We start from the raw sequence: 22,883 nt of genomic DNA on the forward strand, positions 1-22,883 counted from the left end.
CCCGAAATTTGTCACAAGGCTTTTAAAGGATTTTCTAATGTGGATGCAGTTCAGCGGTATGAGAGTTGAGACTGTTGAAATCAAAACTCAAATCACAGATAACTGATGCCATGCTCATGTCACATCACCTTTATTCACACCGTCATCACCAGCATGTCTGATTTAACACATGGAGAGAGAGAAAGAGAGCTCCTCCAAACTCCCCCTCTCGACTCAGCTCAGTTCTGGTTAGGAAGCAACACATCAGCCCTTCAAAAAGCATTTTGCTTAATCTCACTTGAAGAAGTGGTTTAAATAATGTCTCTTTTGTTAACACAAATGAGGTCTAACTATAAAAATATTTATGACAGCTGTTGGGTTTTCAAACAAACTTCTGGGATGAAGGCAGAATTCTGTCACTTTATCCAGTTGGACAACAACTGAAGCTTCCCTTTTTGTTCACAAACTACTCTACCTTGGTTAGAGTAAACCGGAGCTTGTTCCCGCAGCTTTGTCATTTGAACAGTGAAAAAAGCTGAGATCAGAGATGCAAATAAATCTAATTGTGGTAAACTGAATATCAAAGACTCCTGCATAAAATAACAGACACAACTGATCCTTTCACTGACATCTAAATTTAAAATTAGACTTTTTTCCAAGTTAGATTCCAGTGAGGAGATCGATTCTGTGTCTTGTAATAAAAATAAAACAGATTTGTGATGTGCTCTATCCTCATCTCCTGTCCAGTTGAGAATGGCTGAACCACAGATTGACTTAATTTTACATAAGGGATAAATATGGACTCATTCATTCTTATTGAGACACACTCCATAAATACAGCAGTAAGCAAGTGGAGTCCTTGTGCCTGGCTGATATGTTGACCGGCTCAAACACTTAAACTACCTGAACTAGTTTGCCAAACCCAAGTTCTTAGGTATTCAGTCAAGATAAAGGATCGGCCGTAGCTCCTTCAAGGGGAATACAGTAAAACGAATCACTGTGAAAACACTCTCAGCACGGCAGGATTGTCTTTCAGAAGTGGATTGATTTGGCTTGATCAGACATCAGAGAATTCAGAGCAGCAAGGTTTCACTGACACAGGAGAGCGGAGTGATAGGTTGTCAGTGTTGGGGGGGGGTGGGGGTGGGGGGGGTGGAAGTGGGTGTGGCCGGGTAGTGGGCTTGTTTGACGGAGGAGGCTGTAGCTTGTGCTCTGCATCACTGGGATGTCAGGCTGGCTGCTGGCGTGACGCGCTGGCGGACGCGTCGTGAGCTCGCTGCGTGGCATCTTGCCGCAAGGCTGTTATCTAGGTGGGCTGTTGCAGTTAGTGTTTGTCAGGACAGTTAGGTGAAGCAGCTACTGCACTGGATGGACAGATGGATGGATGTGACGCTTTGAGTTCATGAATGACACGTCTGTTAAGGAATTGCACTTTGTCTCCAGCTGCATGCAGTCTCCGCATCTGGTTTGGACTGTCTGGATGAGAACGGTCGTCATTCTTTGATCTGCAAGGACAGAAAAGCCAAAGGGATATTGGCTAAGGTCACTTTTATCAATGAGGGGAAAAAAACACAGTGATCACGTTAGTGCCACCTGCAAAGGATGGCAAGTCCAGCGCAACACACTGATTCTTGTGGTATTAAACACAATATTTCAGTAATATTTCAGTAAAAAGAACCTTTGTTAGTCAGTCTGATGTAGGTCCTTGTGACCAAAACACCACATTTTTAAAGATAGAAAAATAAAAATGATTATTGGCCATTTTTGCCTTTATTAGATAGTAGATAGAGAGAAAGTTGTGCCTGTTCATCTCTTTTTTGTCTTATTTCTAATTTCGAAAAACTGTCCTCAGGCCAAAAATGAGTCACAAAGAGAGAATTTGAAGATATAAAACTCAAGTACAGTGTGGTGATGAAAAACAACTACCCATTTTTTAAATAAATGCTACGATATATGATCCAGTGGTTACTCTTTAGATGACTTCTGCAGGCATCAGTACAGTTGTTTTGTTCCACTTTACCTCAGTGACGACCCCTGCAGCAATGGTGGAACCTACGTAGCGCAGCATGAAGCGGCCCAGTTCTTTGTAGTCCTTGTACAGCTCCAGTGACACCGGCCTCTGGGTCTGGATCTCCACAATGGCATTCATACCCTTCCCCAAACACCTTAACAGGCAAGAGACACAATAAGCCACCATACCACACCCTCCAGGATTTCATTTCAATTGCTCTAACTAAAAATATTTGATTTTGCAGCTTTAAGTACTAAGAACTGAAAGGTAATTTGTGGTGTTTTCTGTGTTCATCATCTATGAAAAAGCTGTGTGAGGACTGATTGTGGAGAAAAATGCAAAGAGCTGTTTTTTGTGTGTTTATTGCATGAAAACTGCAATGACTGCAATGAAAAACATCTGCCCTTGCCATGTTTTGAAGTGAAAAAAGGGAATTTCTGCAGTAAAAGTGCAATTAATGGTTGAAGTGCATTCCCTCGAAAAGACTATCTTAGCAAAAAATGGCATCAGCCGTGTTGGGGCGGCACTTGAAAAACATTTTGAGGTCAACAACTGAAGGTAGCTCTATTCATTCCTACCTACAGCTTTGGTGCTTCATTCACTACTATGTATGGCATAAGACTTTATGGCTATGAATATATGTTGTAAACAGGACATTTTAGGGAAAACAACAATTGTTTTTTTCATTTCACTACAGATCGCCCCTTAGATGTATTGTTTATTTTCACTCTGGTACTTTATAATACTCTACTAAAAAAATCTTACAAGACATGTTCGTTAGTAATGGTTTCATTTTGGAAGTTCTGACTGGAAGTGTATTATTCAACTTTTTTGTCATTTTAAAAAATTGCTTCAGACTAACTCTTCACAGTACAGAACATTAAAAAAAAAAAAGGCTTGATTTGTACATTTACAATACAAAACACAACATAATGCCTCCCTCCACCACTCACTTTGGCTTCTTCTTGAGGACCTCGCCGCTGCTTTTGTGTAGAACACTGACCAGCTTCCTTATGGTGGCCGGCTCACTGACTGTCTGGTAATGCAACAGTACCTACACAAAGAGCACACACACACACACACACACACACAAACACACACACACACACACACACACACACACAATTAACAAACACATATACAATGATCTGCACAAAATTAATCAGAAACACAGTTGTAAACATGTAGATGCAGAACTTATTTGCAATTAACATAAAAAAAATTCTTAGTAGTATGTGTGTGTGTTTGTGTGCGTGCACTCACAGGGAAGCCTTGTGTGATGGGGACCTCAATGTTAAAGAGGAGGATTCGGGCTCTGAAGCGGGAGCAGACTTTGATGGGCTCCTTGGGGTCACAGAACACACAGCCAACACTGGAGGGAAGCAACAAACACTAAATAAACATCACATAATCTCAACATAATAAAATAGACATAACAAGTAAAAAGAGAGAGAGAGAGAGGGGCTACATTTTACTGGTTATATTACACAAATAGTGGCCACCACTAATACTAAATGAAAGGTATGTCATGTCAAAATTTAGACCGAATCATCTTCATTTAACATGAAACAAAGTGTTTAAATGAACATGGTTAAGATAAACCTTTAAGATAAAGGCCAGTGTTAGCACTATTACAGATTATCTTCTGGATTGTAAGAGGTTTACTTGATCTTGATGATGTCCATGCCAGTGACCGTCAGGCTGACATGGTCTCCTGCTGCAGCCCAGTCCAGAGCCTCATCATGAAGACTGATTCCTACAGTACAGATATGGAGAGTGTGTAGGTCACCCAGCTGCCACAGGATGGCAGTGTTGTGTCACCAGAAAGATCACCACTCACTTCACAAGTTCTCCACCTAAGATACATTCAGATGCAGCTATGCTTGATGCTGACATGTTATTCACTCATAGTAGGAAAAGCCATGCATGCATCAAGACATCTGTATAAGGTATGGTAAAATGGCTGCCCGTTCATTTCAACGCAACTTGCTCACACAGCGCATATGCTGAAAATATTTGCCCTTCATGCTTCCAGGTCTGTGTTGTCCGGCCCTTGGAGCAAATACAATAGTTTATTTTTATTTATTTCCTTTTCCTTGGGCCACCTATTGGGAAAATGCCTTCTGGGCTACATGAGAATTTAAGCTGAAGTACCAAGGTCAGCCACCATGCCATTTTAGCACCAAGGCTGAATCCCGTCCTTTAGGGACTGGTGAAAAACACAGACAAACCAGTGCTGGCGTACCTTTGACAGTGCAGGTCTCATTGGGAGGCATAGCCAGTATTCTCTCTCCGGTCTGAATATATCCAGCCTCGATCTTCCCTGTTACACAGAAGCCTGAACCCTGGTCTGGGAACAGAGAACGCAACTTTAGCCATCTCTTTCATAAAAACAATGAACTTGAAGGAACTGATGGAATGACCAGGGGCATAAACAGAATCACATATGTATACAAGTCTCTGTGTCTGTGACTTTACCTTTGAACACATCTGAAACGCACAGTCTGAAAGGCTTGTCTACAGACCTCTGAGGGGGCTTGAAGGCATCTTTAAGAGAGGGAAAAAAAAAGAAGACAGCAGACAGGAAAGAGTAAAGAGGAAGAAGACCATGAGAACCGGCAGAATGAGTGAAAACCACCGTAAGTCTGGTGTCCAGTGAAAATGAATCACTTTCTCTGTAACTGGTTGAGTAATGCTGTGGCCTCATCACCACAAGCCATCAGTCTGGATCAGCACTTTCTATACTGACAGTAACACTGTTGACACACAAACACTTAGAAACTATCATCATCATTTTCTCTCATTTATGATTGGGGCACACTGCAAATAATATCCATCTTAAGTCATTTAGTCTAGTGTTGAGTCTTAAAATCGTATTTCTCTTAAAACAACTGAAAAAAATCTCCTACTGGGGAAACTGCAGTAGAAATGATCTCACCCCATTGTCAGATGTTTTTCATGCATTTTAACAAAAACTAAATTTTAAGACTCAATACTAGACTAGATGACTTGTGAAGATGGACGTTTAATGCAGCACACTTAACATGCACAAGAACATTTGAAGATTGCCATATCTGTTCACACATTTGCAAATGAACCATGATGAACATACAGCAGAAAAGCTATTTCAGCTTTTACATTCTGTCTTTTAGCAGAGAAACTTGGGTCTAAGTGTCAATAGACAGCAAACCCTTTGGGGAGCTTGATCCACGCCAGTGTGCCTTACCAATCTGCTCCAGCAGGCAGGGTCCGGAGTACCAGGAGGTGAGTTCGGGAACAGAACTCCTGGTGACGAGGTTTTCTCCTGACAGGCCGCTGGTGGGGATGTAGAAGACATCAGTCTCCTGCAAAAACAGAAAAACACTGGATGAAACACAAGCCAGCAGGGAATATGCTACGGGGAATACTTTCTCTTGGCCAAAGAGAACCTGATTTTCTATTTGATGTGGTAAAAAAATGTGGTGAAAAATTGTGTAATAACCTCCTAGGCAGTCAAGTCAGATTTGGTGCCAACTCACCTTGAAGCCTGCCTGCTTGAGGAAATGGCCAAGTTTGGAGAGGATTTCCTGGAACCGCTCTTGTTGCCAGTTCACCTGTTTTGTGTAGACGCATACATACACACAGGCAAAAAATACACACACAGAAACTTTACCTCCAGCAATGTTTTGAAATGGAAATGTTTCAGCCACATGCCAGTGACTGTAGGGTGAAATCCAAAAAAAAGGATGGCACTCAGTAGAACGCATAGCTCCACCAACACTATGTAACTGTTAATATATGTCAGCTCCACATGCCGGATTTTCCCCAAAAGTTAATCATTTCTTCCATGCCCCATTACCAAATTGTTTCACATTAGGATTCTTGCCACTTTTAAGTATTTTAGCCAATTATCTCAACACCACATGGCCGATCAACACTACATTTGTTCAGTGGCCATTAGGGCTGCCCTTCTACCACTGGAACATGTTTTGGAGAAATTGGCAGGGCGGTTATATCTAAACTGGAAATGAGCTCTCCAGTGACCCCATATTGTTTGATTGGGCCAATAATGGACGGTTTGCCTCTTTTTATGTCTGCTGATAGGCCACAAAGGTTGATGGTGTTACGTGAATCCTTCTATGCCTTTTTGTGAGAATCCACACATACATCCACCTCCCAATTTCGACCTCCACTTGGGTTATGTGTTTTGATTTTTTTGTTTTTCTGCATTGAAAAGTGGTGAAATGCCTCCTCGATGATGTGGGGGAATAATATTGTAAGTATGTATTTTATTCTAAGATGTTAAGAATCAAATGTTGCCCTAATGTCATCCAGATAGGGCTTTTGAGTGTATGTGTACTGTTGCCCTAACAGCATCCCTGCCGTATGTCAGTAATGCGGAGGCGGGCGGCGTGGCTGGTCTGACCTGGTCCATCTTGTTGACGGCCACAGCCAGCTGAGTGACGCCCAGCGAACGGACCAGCAGGCCGTGCTCTCTGGTCTGACCGCCTGCCTCGAAGCCCGCCTCAAACTCTCCTCGGCTGGCGTCCACGACAAGCACCGCCACGTCAGCCTGAGAGAGGGAGGGAGAAAGATGCATATTAAGGAAGACAGAAGCATTACGCTCACATATATACTGAGCTCCATTGGACAGCTGCATTCTGATGTTTTACATACTTTAAATGTGAAATGAGACGGTGACTATGAGGTTTAAGTGCAGATTGTCAGCTTTAATTTGAAAGCATTTTAAGCCCTTTCAAATGATCAGGTCAACAACTTCACAGCTTTTGTATAGGTCCTTTTTTTACAGGCAAATATGGCTGTAAAATATCCTCAAAAGAAAATGTAGTCTAACCTCATAGAGTTTGGAGCCAAAACATTAAAAAAAATGACACTTAGCAGATCAATGTCAAGGCAAAACGGGACGCCGTGTGTGACATAAACACTCATACTAGAAAAGTCTAGATACATATCATAATGTATGCACATATAAAAAACCCAAGTATTTCCCTTTATCTCACACATGCAGACACACTCAAAACCTTCCTTACAGGGGTGCTGTGCACATATACCCCTATTTCACAACAAATGCACAATATATTAAATTATTTGTCAAGTTCTTGTTTATTAATGAGCTGACGCTTTACTGTCGGTATTTACAGGTTTTTCCCCTGGGAGGAGACCTGGGTGTGAGATATCCTCTGAAGCCCCTGGTGTGCGACGTTGAATGCCCTCCTTTACTCACTACGGAAACCCCTTAGTCACTACATGATGAGGCTAAACGTGATGGCTAAACGAAAGACGACAGTCATCTGGTGAAAAGAGAAATTACATTGGTGGCCCAAAACACAGACAAGGCAAGCACACCCATGCTTGCAAAAACACCTTGTGTCACCTACACCCAAAACCACAGAAGTTATTTCAAATCATGCTGAGGGGTGTGGTATGCTGAGGAGAGGAACCAGTCTCATGAAGCTGAGGTTTGCAAAGCTCAGATAGACACCTAATTTCCCCTCGAGGATCAATAAAGTCCATCTCAATAAAGTCCACCGTACTGATATATTCACGGTGGTGGGTAGGACTCAAAGTCTGTGCAAGTGTAGAAATGGCAGAGGCTCAAAAATCATTAATATCAATAAAAAGGTAAATATTGCTCTCTCTCTACACTGCAGAGGCTGATTGGATTTTGGCAGTTCCTAGTTGGGAGAAGGTTTTGCGTGGCATACCTGTGCAGCTCCTGTGATCATGTTGGGGATGAAGTCTTTGTGTCCCGGCGCGTCCATCAAGGTCACCACCTTAGAGGCCGTCTCAAACTTGGTCATGCCCACATCCATTGTCACACCTCTGGAACAAAGCACGCATAAATAATTGATGGGCTTTTATTTCTGTACCTATTTCATGTGACCACACAAAAAAATGTATCTGCAATGAGGTGTTTTGTATACAATAATGCAGTGAGAGAGCCTTTTTTGTGTATATACACACTGTATGTGTGCATTTATATGTTCATCTGTGTTTTCCTACATGTGTGTATTGTCACACGCCTAAATGTACCTGTCCCTCTCCTCGCCGGTCTCATCCAGGACCCAGGCGTAGGCGAAGGAGGCCTTGCCGGCCTTCTTTGACTCCTGCTCATACTTGTGCATGGTGCGTTTGTTGACGTTGCCCAGCAGATACAGCAGGTGGCCCATCAGTGTGCTCTTACCTGCATCCACATGACCTGCAGAGAGGGGGGGGGGGGGATGATTTAATGATGCCAAGGGGAGAGAGGGGTGGAATGAGGGAGGCATGGATGGAGGAAGAGAGGTTGGGAGGGATGAGGGAGGGGGGAGTAAGAGAGTAAGGGATAAAGGGAAGGCAAGGAGAGATGAAGGGAGGGGTGAAGACAGGCAGAGAGAGAAAGAGGAAGGATATGACAGGAGGGACGAGGCAGGTACAGGAAGGGAGAGGAGATAAGAGACGGAAAAGGGGAAGCCACGGAGAAGAGCAGAAAAGAAATAGAATTGCACAAGCGGAGTGAGATAGACAGAAGTGGAAATAAGGATTGACGGTGAGTGGGGGAAGGGAAAAGACCCGTGGTAAAACGAAAGGTTTCACAGGCTGTGGGAAACAATCATCTGCACTTCTGAAAGTACCTAGTCACTTTTTCTGGTGTAGCTGAGAACTAGAGAATCTGACTGTGCAACTGCATTGTGCTGCATGTGTTTCTACAATATGCCTCATTTAGTACAAATACACACGGCAAATGCACAGGTCAAAAATAAATGAAAAATGACTGCGTAAGCCTACCTACTGTCCAATTTGCATCTGATACATTTCTAATATACATATACCAAAAATGGTGTGTGTAGAAAAACAAAGTAAGCAGAACTTCCCTGAATGTATTTCAATGTAGACTAGTGTGTGCCTTAAGTAAGAAAGAATGTTTTATCTACATTGTTGTTTTTGTCTTTGTTTTGTTCACAATCCATTGTTTCTATCCTTTTATAACTGTGTTGAAACCTTGATGTACAATGTGCTTTCAACTGAACTAAACTTGAAACTTGTGAGTGAGGTTTTGTACCTATAACCACTAAGTTTAACAGAGGCTTGCCCCCCTGTCTCTTCTCCAGTTCTGCCTTGACATTGATCTGCTGCCTGGCCTTCCCCGGGGTGCGGCCTGGGGTGGGCGCCGCGGGGGGCTCGTCCCCTCCGCCTGACCCTTTAGATGGGGTCTCAGGACGTTTGGAGGTGGGCTCTGGTGTCACGGTCCCGTCTTCAGGGCTGCCACCTCGCCGGACTGAGGCGGTGACAACGCCATTTTCCCCTGTGCTGAGAAGAGAAGTGACAGAGTTTTACCACACTGATAGAAAGCCTTATAATTAGTAGCACTGATACTACTTCTGATACTACTGATACTACTACTTCTGCTACTACTGATACTCCTACTGGTACTCTTATTCTAGATGGCCTCGTATAAAAGAAAGCTCCTCGACTGGACTATGGTAACCACTCTGGACCAGATCATTAAAACTTCTGAGTGATGTTTTGAGCATATCAACAGTTCATCCAATGGTATGGTTTAACTGCTTTTCATTTTTCATGGCTAGGAAATTCAGCAGTAGCGTGTATGTAAACCTAACCATTAACTGTCTTGCCAAAGGCCAAGTAATTTTCAATGTAAATAGTTGGAGGAAATGTTTTTACTGTTTTCTGGGAACTTAATCCAAGACACTAAAGCATCCTGTATATGTGTGTGTGTGTGTGTGTGTGTGTGTGCTAGGTACCTGGGCACATCAAAGCCCATGGTCTGCTTCTTGCCAGAGACAGTCATGCGGGCCACTTTGGGTACCACTTCTGAATCCAGCTTGTTCTGAGACACATCTCTGCCTTTAGCTGAAGGGAAAAGAGGAACACAGATGCACACTCGCTGACAGACAAATGCATTCATGACTCATTGCAGCTAACACGTCTAAAAGGAACGTATGGTGGCGAATAGGATTCTTTACTACAGCTAATTCATTTCAGCTTCAAAATATGGTACTTTAATTCCCTGGACAGTTTTATCTTCATTGGTCAACATTCACTACTATCTCCCACAGCCTTAGAAACAAGACAGAAAAGTTTCTCCCACTCTCTAATCTTTACCGAGATGATTTTCCAAAGATAAGAGTACCTTTTCTGGCTCACAGCAACAGCACAAATATTATGTAAAGAACAGCTGGATTTAAAACTTTCACAAAGTCAGTTGCCAATTCACAGTCAATGTGACAGCTCCAGGCTGTGCATTTCTGTACACAGATTAGACTTGGTTTCTGCTTTTCTAGCTGTGGGAATGCTGATTATGCAGCCCTACGCCATGAGACTGCACGCATACCCACTGACCATTTTTCCAAGCATACCACACTTTTTTTTTAGATTTTTGAATATTTACTCAATTTCCCAATTTTTTTTTAATTCAAACGTTCATGTGATAGGCCTGAACCTTCTGCTCTGGCTAACATTTGTGCCCGGGTTTAGAAGTGGACATTTGAATTTAGTTCATAAAACAATCCTTTCTTCAGAGACTATTTTCTGGCGGAGTCGTACATTCTGTTGTGTGCAACAGAGAGGAATGCTGCATTCATGTGCAATCGATAAATTGGAAAAAGGAATTTCCTACTTTGTAGTTAGGCAGACAAACTTTAAAAGCAAGAAGCCAAATCCATATCGTGCTTTTCACAATGCCCATGTTTGCTTATCGTTTGTCATCTTGGAACTTCCCAGCAGCATGTGAATGCACCAGTAGATGTGTAAAGTATTCAAATTAATGCGGACATTGAACTAAATTACCACACAGCAACAAAGTAACTTTGACAAAAATAAACCCAGGCGCGATGTTCACTGTAATGGAACCTATCGCAAGCAAGTTTCTGAAGTCTCTGAAGGTTGATTTTCGTACCGTACTGAAATGAATGGAAACGAATTGCGGCCTGACCTGGCGGGTAGGAGAAACGCATTCAGACCTGTGATTAAGAAATCTAAAAAAGTATGGTATACTTTGGAAAATGGTCGGTGGTAATGTTAAGTATGCGTGAATTGTAGTAAATGGGCTAAAACATGCACATATGGTCCTTCACAAAATGAATTACACAGGCCAACACATTTTTCCTTGCATTGGCAGCCTCTGATAAGGTGCCTGACTATGGTAACATAAAATACCTCGGTGGTCTATTCAACAATAAAGACTACTACTGTATCAACTGAGCCATCCAGGGGAAATGGTTACAAAATACATAACTGTATTTTCCTGTTCGTGCTCATGTGCTTTCCTGGTATAGAAAGTATACATGCTATAGTGTGACCATGTGTTGCAATCAGTTGCAGTCTGAGCCTCCTATCTGATTGGTAGTCCATATTCTGCAGTAGTGAGACTTGCTGAGGTCATTGCTTTGTCATCCCTGTCCCAAATGGCCAGCAGTCCCAGTCATATCAACCTGCTACTGATTCATTTAGACTGGGCTGTACAACCAAGCCTACTGCAGACTCTGTGTAAGTGTGTGTGTGTTTATGTGTGTGAGAGTGTGTGTGTAGCGGTGACATCCTGGTTCAGAAAGGGTTAATTTCAGAAGTGGCCGTTGCATCCCGTCTCCACATAAATAGAGCAGTGTGACACAGCATTTCGCGGAATGATTCTTTTGAAAAGGTGTCATCTCAGCAAAGTACCAGGCTGAGATCTCAGTGAAGTACCAGGCTGAGTGCGTATGTGTGTATTATCGCACACTAATGGTTGAACAGCACTTGCATGAACTGAAAGATATGCACACACACACACACATAAAAACACTCATTTCGCTCACTTTTTCTTTTGTGTGTGTGATTAAGAAGGGATATAATTTGTGCTAGTACCTTTTGTTTGCATGCAAAGAAACACTTAACAGTTTATTCATCTTAACACAAAAAAAAAAAAAAAAACCCTGAGGGAAAATGAGGTGTGATTCATGAGAATTATTAATGGACTTTCTCTAACCAAGCTATCTCTGAATGACTGGCTCTGCATTAGAAAAAAAAAAGTCCCTCTCATTCTGAAACACTGATTCACAAGCCAGGCAGCGTGCTGCAGGCAAAAGCAGCAAAATTTTTAATAAAATAGCAGCAACTACATATATTCCCACACACTTGTCCACATCCCTTTGAAAGGTGGAAAAAGGGGAAAGCCAGGGCAATGTCAGTCAAACAGGTCCTCATAAAAAACGGTTGCATGGTTAGTAATAAACTGCCGGCTGTGCATCAGATGGCTTATAGTAATAGGAATGTATCACTAGCCTTGGGGATGGTCAGTGCAATTCTAGATAAAAAATATATATATTTAGGTCTGAAACAGTTAGCCTTCCTACAGCAATCGGCATCATCAGATGGAAAAATGCTCTCTGGGGAATTTCCGTTAGTCCTGCAGCTGGGTGTTGGGGAGTTTCTTGTCCCAAGTCTAGTGACGTGGAGGTTTCTACCACCTGTGTCATACTGCACTGACCAGCTTGCAAATTACTGTTATGGAACTTCAGCTGTGAAACAAATTATCTCAATCAAGCCACTGAGAATAATTAAGAACTAATCAAACCATATCCACCTAATCAAATAGGCCCAAAACAAAAACCTTAAACCAAACCACAACATGAAAACTAACAATCTAGAGCACCAACTGAAAATTATCCCCCGACAGTGTCAGCTGTACTACTTAAGGGTTTTTTTTTAGATCTTCAAACCAATATTTTAACCTGGGGTAAAACAGACACGCCAACCCTACTGATTCTACTGATTATTCTGAAGTACTAAACAGTCCCCATTTTAACTACCGGACAGGTCCCTCTGTCAAACACTTTAACGGCTCTGCAAACAACTTGACTGTCAGATCAATTTTTTGGGCTACCCTGGGGGCAGCTTTGACAGGAGGGTCTGAGAGCAACAAGACAGGGCAACCAGGTTCTGAGGCTTAGACCAGGATGTCTTTAGACTGTTTAGACTGGCAGGTAAACAGTTGGTGTCCTCCCATCCAGGATTTCTCTGGCATAGGAGACCCTTGGAGTGACTCAGAGTGGGTGAGTCACCTGTACGCCTTGGCCTGAGGGCCCAACTGAGCACAGGATGGAAGGAGGGCTCAGCCCAGGATATGCAAATACTACCCCCAAAATACACACAATTGTGCACGCAAACCTAAAGTAAGAGCTCTGGTTGAAAGAGCAGGTAAAAGGGGTTTCTGACAGCCTAGTAGGGCAAGGTGGTGGCGGGACGGAGAGGGAGAGAGACCTAAGAGAGAGAGAGAGACATGAGAGAGCGATGGAGAGAGATGCTATAGCCAAACCAACTCTTTAACTCAAAGTGTTAAAATCCATCAATATTTTTCAATATCTCACTTAATTATCCAAGTTGGAATGCATTGATAACACACCATACCATGCACTGAATTTGCATTGAAAAAAAAACAATGCTTCGATCAAATATTTTTTAAAACCGAACTGAATTTCATTAACTGCTTTTAGGGTCATCAGTGGAAGAGAGAATTGTTGAAGGAGAATTCTTCTCCCTACCACTTGAGGCCGCTAAAGGCTGAGTGACTAATAACTATGTTACACTACACTCACTGATTTGAACAAAACTCTATAGGTCCACTGATAAATAAAAAAAAATACATAACAAAAACCCCATCTAACTTGATTAACAACTGCTTGATTAATGCTTGACTATGACTTGACTTAATACTGTGTACACTGATGGGTTGTTGACTTTACCTGTTCAGTTTGATAAGTGGGATCCTCTCATGAAGATGTGGCCTCACAGCTAGACCAACAAGTTACTCTTTCACTGATAGTATGTCGTCATATGGATTGACTCACACATACCAGAATCTGGACCAAAATGAGTAAGAATGCTGATCTAGGATCATTTTTATCTGACTCTGGCGGTCAAAATGAGTCTTCGAAATCAACTGATTCACCAGTGAGCCTCAAACTATAGGTGCGGGAAATGGTCTGACGGACCATATTTGGAAAATTGATGAAAATAATGAAAATGGTTAGGCTGGCTGAGGGAAAAGCTCTGAGTGGGACCCATCTGACCCCTTTCAGGATGAGTCACACACAAACACACGCAGTGTCAATACCACCGCTCAACACTTAACAGGGTGACAACTTTGAAGACGTCCCCTGCTGCTCTCCACCCACCTACTCACCACAGTCAATTTTGAGTCACAATGTCAGTGACCTGAGGATTCTCTTCTATGCAGCCTGAAAATTGAATTAAATTCGTATTTTTGTCACCGATCTACACACAATAACTTATAATATCAAAGTGTATTATTATTTCAAGTTTTTTCAAATTATTTAAAAATAATTCATCCGTGGCAACGATTGATTGGACAAGGCAGCATGCCTGGAGTGTCCAAAATGACACATGAACGACTCAGAGCGTGAGGCTGAAGATTCTGTGGTGGATGAAATGGAAATTGAACTCTGAACAGTTGAATAATAAATGGAGCTACAGTAAATACAGGCACATTCTTGAGGAGAGCCTGCTTTAGAGTGCAGTTAAGTCCTTAAGACTGGGTCAACAATTTATGTTCCAACGTGACAAATCAATGACAAATCAATGCTGAACGGCTTCAGAGCAAGGATGTGAAAGTCCTAGGGTGGCCCAGCCAAAGCCCAGAATTGAATCCGACTTAAAATCTGTGGAGTGACTTGAACATAGCTGATCAGACGCTCCCCATCCAACTTGACCAAGCTTGAGCAAATCTGCAGGGAAGAAAATCCCAAAATCCAGATGTGCCAAGCTCAAACAGACGTATCGAAGAACACCCACAGCTGCCAAAGGTGCCTCTGCCAAGTATCGACTCATGGTTGAATACTTACTTAATTGAGATGCTTCTGTATTTCATGTTTAATAAACTTGTAATTATGGGTTTTTTGTATATATTGTTGACAAAAAACAAATCTCAATTCAATCCATTTTCAAGTCAAACACAAAATCCGGAAAGTCAGGATACTTTCTGTGGGGACTGTACATGACTGCTGCTAATTGCTATATCAATGCTTTATGAGGAATATTAGTATTTAATTTCAGCTTTAAGTTCAATAGAACCCAAAATACTATATCACTGTCTAACTCTTTTAGTCTTTCTTGCAATTATAAACACAGCTTTGTTTGCTGTTCACGCACACAAGATTGGCCTAGAAGAAGAAAGCAAAGAGCTACACAGTTTAACCACTGAACATAAACAATTTTTCCTTTCTCAAGCTTTTTTTTACTGCAAAAGTACCACACTGCCACAAAGCAGAAGCACTAATGGTATGTATCCAAATGCACACACGCTTTATGTTTTGACCAGTCTTGTAGGGAGTAATGACATTTTCCAATGTTTGCACCACAACGCAACAAAAGAACCATGTTTGTGCAACAATGTTTGTGCCTTGCAAAAAAGGCAGAGGCTGCAAAGACACAAAACGATTTGATCCGTCAAAGCCTTCGACAAAGCTGTGAAAGCTGAGAGACATGATCAGATTTTCCTACGTAGGTGGTGTCAGAGAGAGAGAGAGAGAGAGACAGAGAGATAGAGAGAGAGAGAGAGAGAGAGAGACAGAGAGATAGAGAGAGAGAGAGAGAGAGAGAGAGAAAAGAGTAAAGTGACTGGTGTACTCAGTCGATGTGCACTTAGGGTGACATTTTCTCCCAGAGTAGAGCTTCCTGCTGAAACCCACACACTCACTCGCCTCAAGAGAACAGGCCAAAACAACAGCTGGACACACACACTTTTTTTAGCAGCAGACATTTTGCCATTTCGAGAAATTCACTGAGCAAAATCTGAAACACAAGCATAGCATCACACACACACAGATATATATATATATATATATATATATATATATATATATATATATATATATATATATATATATATATATATATATACAGACCACAACATCCCAAAGATAACTTATCATTTCCAAACATCATAATGCTACCGTGACTACATGTACACTCAAAAACCTGTTTGACTTCTCATGCTTGACTTCTCATCACTACGACTATCAGCCCTCTATTATCTATCCTCTCCCTCAGGCTCACTAGTCTATGTTTGACACCCTTAAGGTCCAATTCACTCGGCTTTTTGCACCTGTACAAAGTTTACACACGGCTCTCTCTACTCCAAAGACAGTCTAACATTTAAGAAAACAATGAGGCGGGGTAAGAACATGAGGCTAAATAGTTGAAGGAAATTTTGACATTAGTCCATATCTTTTTTTCCTCCTTTCTCAAAACTACAGGACATACAACTAGAGGCTTGACACTAACAGTGATAGGACTCCCTGTTTTTAAGGTTAACAAGACAGGATATATAACAGGCCTCTTTGCAGTTGCTGTTGTTGGTATGTGATGTTATCTAACAGTCCTTGAAGCAATCCTTTTTCAGTCTTACACCTGGTCTTTAACATTCATCCTTTGACTGTCAGGATTCTCATTTCTAACCCTAAACCTAACCCTAACCAACAACAATGACTCACTCTAAAGAGAAGAGATGCCCTAAGAGACTTAGGCCTAACCTAAAAAAAAATGCATACACTGCACCAGATACATAATGCAATGTTGTTTTCAATACCTTTCACTTAGAAAACATGCACGCCTTCCACAAAAACTGTACAGCTACATCATTGCTCCCCTGACGTCAATTAGTCTGTCCAACCCTCCATTATCCGTAAGTACAGAATTATATTGAATACACAATTCTCATACATATACATACTCAACTCTCATATATTATACAAACACATAAGGAATCATTTAATGTTTTAATTAGGTATGTAAAATCACCATGATTCTCAAAGGTACACATTTTCACTCAGACACACACACACAGCCAGAGAGACACGCCCAGACAGAGGCGTATTCAGAGTACATAAATGAGGTCATCTTTATTTAAAAATTGACAAATAAACCTCTAGCGGTGTGTGACGACACACCCAGTGTCATCAAAACCATTTGTACATCATAAGAGCAAAAAGGTCCCCGTTTTACCTCAGGACTGAAGGCATTCAGTTTGATCTGTTCAATGATACATTTTTATTATAGTGATTGCATACCATATTAAACTCATTTCTTAAATATTTAACACATGAATTAAAACATGTACTAGAGTGTCTATGCTCGAGTGTGTGTTGTGTGTGTACGTGTGTGTTTGTGGGTGCACGCACGTGCGTGTGTTCTCGCTCGCTCATGGGAAAATCTCCAGGTGTCCTCCAAACCAAAATGTCTACCCCATGATCTCAAACACAAGCAGCAGTAAACCAGCACAATGGTTAACTGATCCATATTCCAATAGCTGCAGCACACCTGCAAACAAAATCAACCTCTTTTTTCTTTCCCTTTTGAGATGGGGTAGATGCAACTTAAACTAGAAAGGAGGCCATGCCATGAGAGATACACTATAATTTTCCCTGGATAAGATTAGACTACACTACTGTCATACAAAAATTGCAATTAAAAAAAGCCAATGGCCATCCAAGCATACAAAAATAGACTAAAAGTTAAAATGTACAAAAAATGCTAACCTATAATCGCTGAGAAAAAAAAAATTCAGTCTCTATGAAAGTTCTTAAAATACTCAGTTGTAATTTCTAAGTTACTCAGTTTGACCATTTTCAAGCTGCCAAAAGTGACTGACTATCTTTATTGTCATCCTGTTTAACCTGTTTGAGTGAAGCATCATTGTTCAGAATGTGTAGTGGCGACACATACACTTGTTTGTTTGCCTCTATAAAAAGAGAGATACATAAATACTTCTCAGGGCCACTTAAGTAGCATTACTTTGTTCCTTGCAGAGTCTCTTTCTTTCTGCTGCTCTACCTGGTGAAAGCCTTTTTCTGATTAGCTCGAACAATGTCGTCAGGTGAGGGCGTGTCAAAGAGGAAGGGTGTGATTGGCAAGAGCGGGGTCTGCTGCTCTTTGGCTTTGACCAGCTGGGCCTGTGAGCTGTAGAGGAAGGCCTGGTAACCGCTCCGTATCCTCTGACTTCTCATTTTGGCCTTCATCATCCTTCCCTTCCTCTTCTCCTGGCTGGGGGCGTGAAGCGACAAAGTCTCAGCAAATACAGACGGTCGGGCAAAGACAGTACAACCTGACCGCAAGGCGACTGGAGATGGCGAGAAGGGGGAGGAGAGGTCGTCGTCATAGTGATGGGGACCCACGCCGGGCGACTGGGCCATGAGCGCAGTCAAATCAATGTTCTGACCCAACCTAGACGGTCTGGAGTTTTGGTAACATGGTTTTGGGTGGAGCTTACGTTTGGTCCCGCCGTCTTCGAAACTGCCTGCCACAGCCACACCAGCCCCCTCTGATTTTGCTGGTGAAAGGAGTGAAGTGAGGGAGTATACTGGCCCATTTGAGGTGGTGGAGGCTTTGCCTCGGTGTTGAGAAGCCAACTGTGACAGAGAGAGCACCTCGGAGCGGCCAGGCGGTGGGTTCAGTGCATTTGCCGGCGATTCAGCACTGAGGGGTTGAGAGACACCTAAGGGATTGTTGGTTTGATGCTGCAAGGCTAGCTGAGACAGCGAGAGCGATCCGCCTAGGCCTGGAGGACCGGTGTTGGTTGATTTAGAAAGGGAGAGTGTGTGTGCTGGTCCTTCAGTGCTCTGTGACTGAGGGAGAATGTGTGTGTCCTTGTTCTGGTGCTGTGAAGCAAGCTGAGACAGTGACAGTATCTGTGCTGGTGCTGCCGAACCCTGTGGCATTACTGAAGTTATGTTGCTATGGGGACCAGGAAACGGGTTATAGAGAGTTGGGCTGTGGTTTGAGTGTTCCTGGATTAGTTCAGCCAATGATGGGCTTCCCTTAGGATCAGCCGTTGTGGCTTTGCCTCCAGTCCCAATTTCAATTGAATGACTGCTCTGGAGGACAGAGCTGAGACTCCTGAGCCCAGGGGGAGCAGGAGCCAGAGAGGAGCCTGAACCTGTCACTTTGGGGTTGCCGAGCGACAGGCTACTCAACGAAGCTGCAAGGAGGGAGGGAGGAGGGGCACAGGGGGCTGAACTGAGAGATGCTGAAGACATATTCAAAGCTGCTAACGTTCCTAATGAGAGACTGCTCTGAGGGGTAGACGTCAGGGAGGGAGGTGCATTAGGACCTGCAGTGAGAGCACCTAATGAGGAAACGCCAAAACCTTGCCGTGTGTCAACTACTCCCGCCCCCTGACTCTTCTGCTCATGCTGAGACATGAGCTGCACCAGACTGGTACCACTGCTAATGCCTGACCCAATGCCTTGCCCAATAAAACTCTGACTTTCAGGAGTGCAAAGCACTGGGTCAGCTTTAGGTTGAACCAGGAGGTCACGCAAGTTCAGCACTCCAGCTGGCACACATGGTTGTGTGTGTGTGTGTCCAGCCGTATGGGGTCTGTGTGTCTTGGATGCAATGTCTGTGTGAGAAGCGGACAAGCAGGCTCCTTACCTTACAAAAGCCAATCGCAGTTGACGAGAGGAGAGAGACAGGAGGACCACAGGATAGATTGAGAGATTGACAGCAGATGGATCATACCGTGAATAAGGGGGAAGAGGGAGAAAAAAGGCATTTTGTTAAACATTTGTATTTGTATGCTTTTAAAAATGTGCCATCCCACAGTCAGTCAGATATTTAAATATTAACTTTTTACCCTTTTTAAAACTATTTGCATAGTTCCTACACATTTTGGGTAATCAAATTCCATTACTATTCCATGGCCTAACCTGAGGCAATTCCCATTACCAATATTTGTACATATGTCTACGTTGAAATGCTATTTTTGATTAATAGCTGAACCGAATAACCCAGATCTTATTTTGCCTAGATAAATAACTGTATAATAAATGTACTTATGGAATCAGGTAATTTGTTATTTGGGTTATTATTTCTTCAAAGGAGACTAGATCTATGAAAAGCCATTGTGAACAAATTTCTGTCACATTTTCGAATCATTTTGGATCATAACATTCCCAGATCCCATGTTTGCCAAATAATGCAAGAAAGCCTTTAAAACCCACTTTATTCTCTTAACATGTAATAATGTTGGACCAATCCAGGAGAAGAATTCCTGACCACTAAAAAGGTCACATTTTGGCTTGTTAATCACAACCCACTCCAGGCGTACCTTTTTCTGGGCGTGGGGCAGCCGAGGCCTCTTGACTGGTTCTTTGAGCTGGTGGCGCTTTCTCCTGGTTAGCTTTTGGTACCGATGCCATCTCCTTATTGGTACTTCTGGTGACCGGGGCTGGCTTGGTGTCTTCAGCCAGGACTGCATCCAGTGCCCTCTGTGGGTCAAAACCACATCTCATGGCTGCCTGGGTCAAGGCCGAGTCTGGCACTGCATCTCCCAGCACAGTCCGCATCTGGTCCAGACACGAGTACAGCTTGGCTACAAAGAACAACACATGTTTAGTACACCAACACACAGAAACACACGCATCGCATTTGGGGTCCAGAAACAAGTACAGCTTGCATACAGAACAACACAGAAAAAGAGAATTTTATATTTTATATTTCTATATTTATAATAAACAAAACCACTGAATTAACATGATCTTAATACATTTCTAAAATCTGTTATTTTACTCAACAAAATAAAAGAGTCAGAGGCCCTCTCTTATTGGCCACTAGTGTAGTCAGTGCAGTCTTAAAATGATGATGACGTTACCTTGATCGAGAGGGTCAAGATTATGGCTGACGGTAGGTGACATAGGTACATCCGCATCCTCATATTCTTCCTCCTCTACAGGCTCCACGTTGGGTGCTTGCCTCTCTTGGCGTGAGTAGATAAACTGTGCCGCTGTGGAAACGAAAAACCTTTTAAATCATTGGCTGATTACAAGCTAAGACACATATCTGGTCAATGCTAAAGTGAGTGAAGGGTCATTTGTGATTAATTCAATCCTTTACCTACAGTCAAAAGGTGAACCAAAAAAAGTTACAAACTGCTCAATTTTCTCATTAAACCGTAAAAGTAGCCATTCTCTCTTTGACTGGGACAGAACATTGCATCAAACTCCATTGCAATTCCTGACAGCTCAACGTTGCCTTGTTTAACAGCAAACATACGTACCGAGGTAACATTGAACTGTCACAATTTGCAATGGGTCTGTCTCTCCCATACAAAGAGAGTAGAAACGTGCAGCACATATCAGAGCTAAAACCAGGGGTTAAAGTGGGCCGGAACGATCCAGAACGGCGTTCCGGCACCATCGATTAATAAGTAAATAAATCTGATTGGCAGTTTCATACATAATAATGTCAAGCGAGTTCACAGGGCTGCCAACTCTCACGCATTGACCGTGAGACTCACGCAATTGACACTTTTCGCACGCTCTCACGCCACAAGTCCATTTTCTCACGCAGTGAAAAACAAATTCATAACTGATAACGTCACGGCGTGACAAGAGACACTGACAGTGCACGTACAGACGAGACAGAGCCGCACCGTGCAGCAGCGAGTTATTCAGACCATCTGAATAGCGAGAAATATACACAAATCTATTATATTGTAATTTATTCCCATGCATGGTGCTCAGAGTAATCTCAGTCAGCGGCTCTTCTGCGTCTCTCCCTCTCCTCTCGCGCCGTGCGCACGCAGGCAGGAGTGAGAGTGAGTTACTATGGTTACGGGGATGCTCTGTGTTGCTCTGAAACTTTCTCACGATTCCCAATAATAGGTTTTTAGGTTAGTATGCCTATGCAAAATCATGAATGTGAGCACCTCAATGCTGAAATCTAGTAATATAACATAATTTTACATTTTTGGTTAACATTATACAGGGTTGCTGTTTCTTGACTTAATCCAAGAGGTTAGGTGGTGTAGAAATGCAGGAAATTTGTTTTAAATTGCTATTTTTTTCTGACCCCCCCACCAATTATGTACCCCCCCCCCCCCCCCCGGAAACAGGGTTCCCCCACCTGCCAAATCCCACTTTAACCCCTGGCTAAAACCCCATCTAGGATACTGAATTCACTGATACCAACCTGTTGCTGGTGATATACAGTAGTCATCGTCCACAGACTGTCCATACATGTCATCATCTTCAAAGTCTGGGGGAAACACAATTGAGGTTCAGATGTGATTCACTTCCTGTCCTTCATACATACACACACATAAATAATGTGGTTGTATAAAACAGAAAGAGCCCTTTGTGACAGCTGTCAGTTGCCTTGTCAGCAACTCTACCGAGTGCCTAACAAACTGAAGGCATAGGTAGCATACAATTTGGTAGCTGGGGAATTTTCTAGGGTAATTACCAATAAGTCTGACAATTAGGATGTACTCTTAGTAATAATGTAAGGGGGTGTAAATATAGCAGATCCATGAGTGCGCTAAGTTGTTATAATTTCAAGCAAAACACTGGTGAAAGCTAGCAAGCTAAGTAGCTGACGTTAACTGTACCAAACATAAACATCATGGAATACGTTAGTTACAGAGACATGGTGTCAGGTTTCTAACAGTATAATGTTATGTTTAACGTATAGAAATAAAGTTAGCTATCTATTTAAGTGCACTTTGGCTTGCGCCAGGTGCCAAGTGACACGACAGCAACATTATCTTGCCAGCTAGCTGCCTGAGCTAACTAATAGCTAAACAGACTGAATGTTTAGCTTCCCGGCTAATGAGTTTAGCGGGTTGAGGCCTTGCCTTGAGCTTTAAAACAGTCACCAGCACCTTCTAATTTACGTTATCTACCTTCATCGTAGTTGTAACCTCGGACATTTCTGTGCCGAGACATTTTGCTTTTATGTGTCTTCTCTCGGCCCCAGTATAAATGTTTTTCGGCTCACAGACTGCTGTAGCATGTGTCTCACTGCCCAACTGCCATTGCTGCTGCTGTGTGTGTGAAAGTGCAGCAGTAGGGGGTCAAACGTGATTCTGCAGTCTCGGGAAAAAAATATTTTAAAA

The 22,883-nt window shown here is 42.5% G+C and overlaps 1 protein-coding gene across 2 annotated transcripts; it reads right to left on the reverse strand.

The window, feature by feature from the left end:
- Positions 1–114: 114 nt before the first annotated feature.
- hbs1l (HBS1-like translational GTPase) lies at positions 115–22,804 on the reverse strand. Of its 2 annotated transcripts, XM_078289814.1 has the most exons (18): positions 22,671–22,804; positions 21,959–22,024; positions 20,640–20,771; positions 20,097–20,360; positions 9,736–9,844; positions 9,033–9,280; positions 8,024–8,189; positions 7,696–7,813; positions 6,396–6,542; positions 5,509–5,583; positions 5,217–5,334; positions 4,469–4,537; positions 4,236–4,340; positions 3,656–3,746; positions 3,254–3,362; positions 2,944–3,044; positions 2,000–2,144; positions 115–1,484 (listed from the first exon to the last, which is right to left on the reverse strand). In XM_078289814.1, exons 1-18 carry the CDS (start codon positions 22,711–22,713, stop codon positions 1,473–1,475), a joined length of 2,118 nt encoding a protein of 705 aa, XP_078145940.1. In that variant the 5' UTR covers positions 22,714–22,804; the 3' UTR covers positions 115–1,472. The 2 variants fall into 2 exon arrangements, with proteins under 2 accessions (XP_078145940.1, XP_071775128.2); XM_071919027.2 differs by lacking the exons at positions 115–1,484; positions 2,000–2,144; positions 2,944–3,044; ... (9 more) ...; positions 9,033–9,280; positions 9,736–9,844 and adding an exon at positions 16,865–19,415.
- Positions 22,805–22,883: the final 79 nt, after the last annotated feature.

The sequence above is a fragment of the Centroberyx gerrardi genome, chromosome 18, assembly GCF_048128805.1.
Source record: "Centroberyx gerrardi isolate f3 chromosome 18, fCenGer3.hap1.cur.20231027, whole genome shotgun sequence".
Classification (NCBI taxonomy): domain Eukaryota; kingdom Metazoa; phylum Chordata; class Actinopteri; order Beryciformes; family Berycidae; genus Centroberyx; species Centroberyx gerrardi.

Bases quoted from the DNA above. Each gene is read 5' to 3' on its own strand.
- hbs1l (XM_078289814.1), bottom strand. From the start codon at position 22,713: ATGTCTCGGCACAGAAATGTCCGAGGTTACAACTACGATGAAG. The intron at 20,361-20,639 runs GTAACGTCATCA...TGTTCTTTGTAG, and splicing joins TCTTGACCCTCTCGATCAAG to CCAAGCTGTACTCGTGTCTG. The intron at 4,341-4,468 runs GTAAAGTCACAG...CTCTGTTCCCAG, and splicing joins CGTTTCAGATGTGTTCAAAG to ACCAGGGTTCAGGCTTCTGT.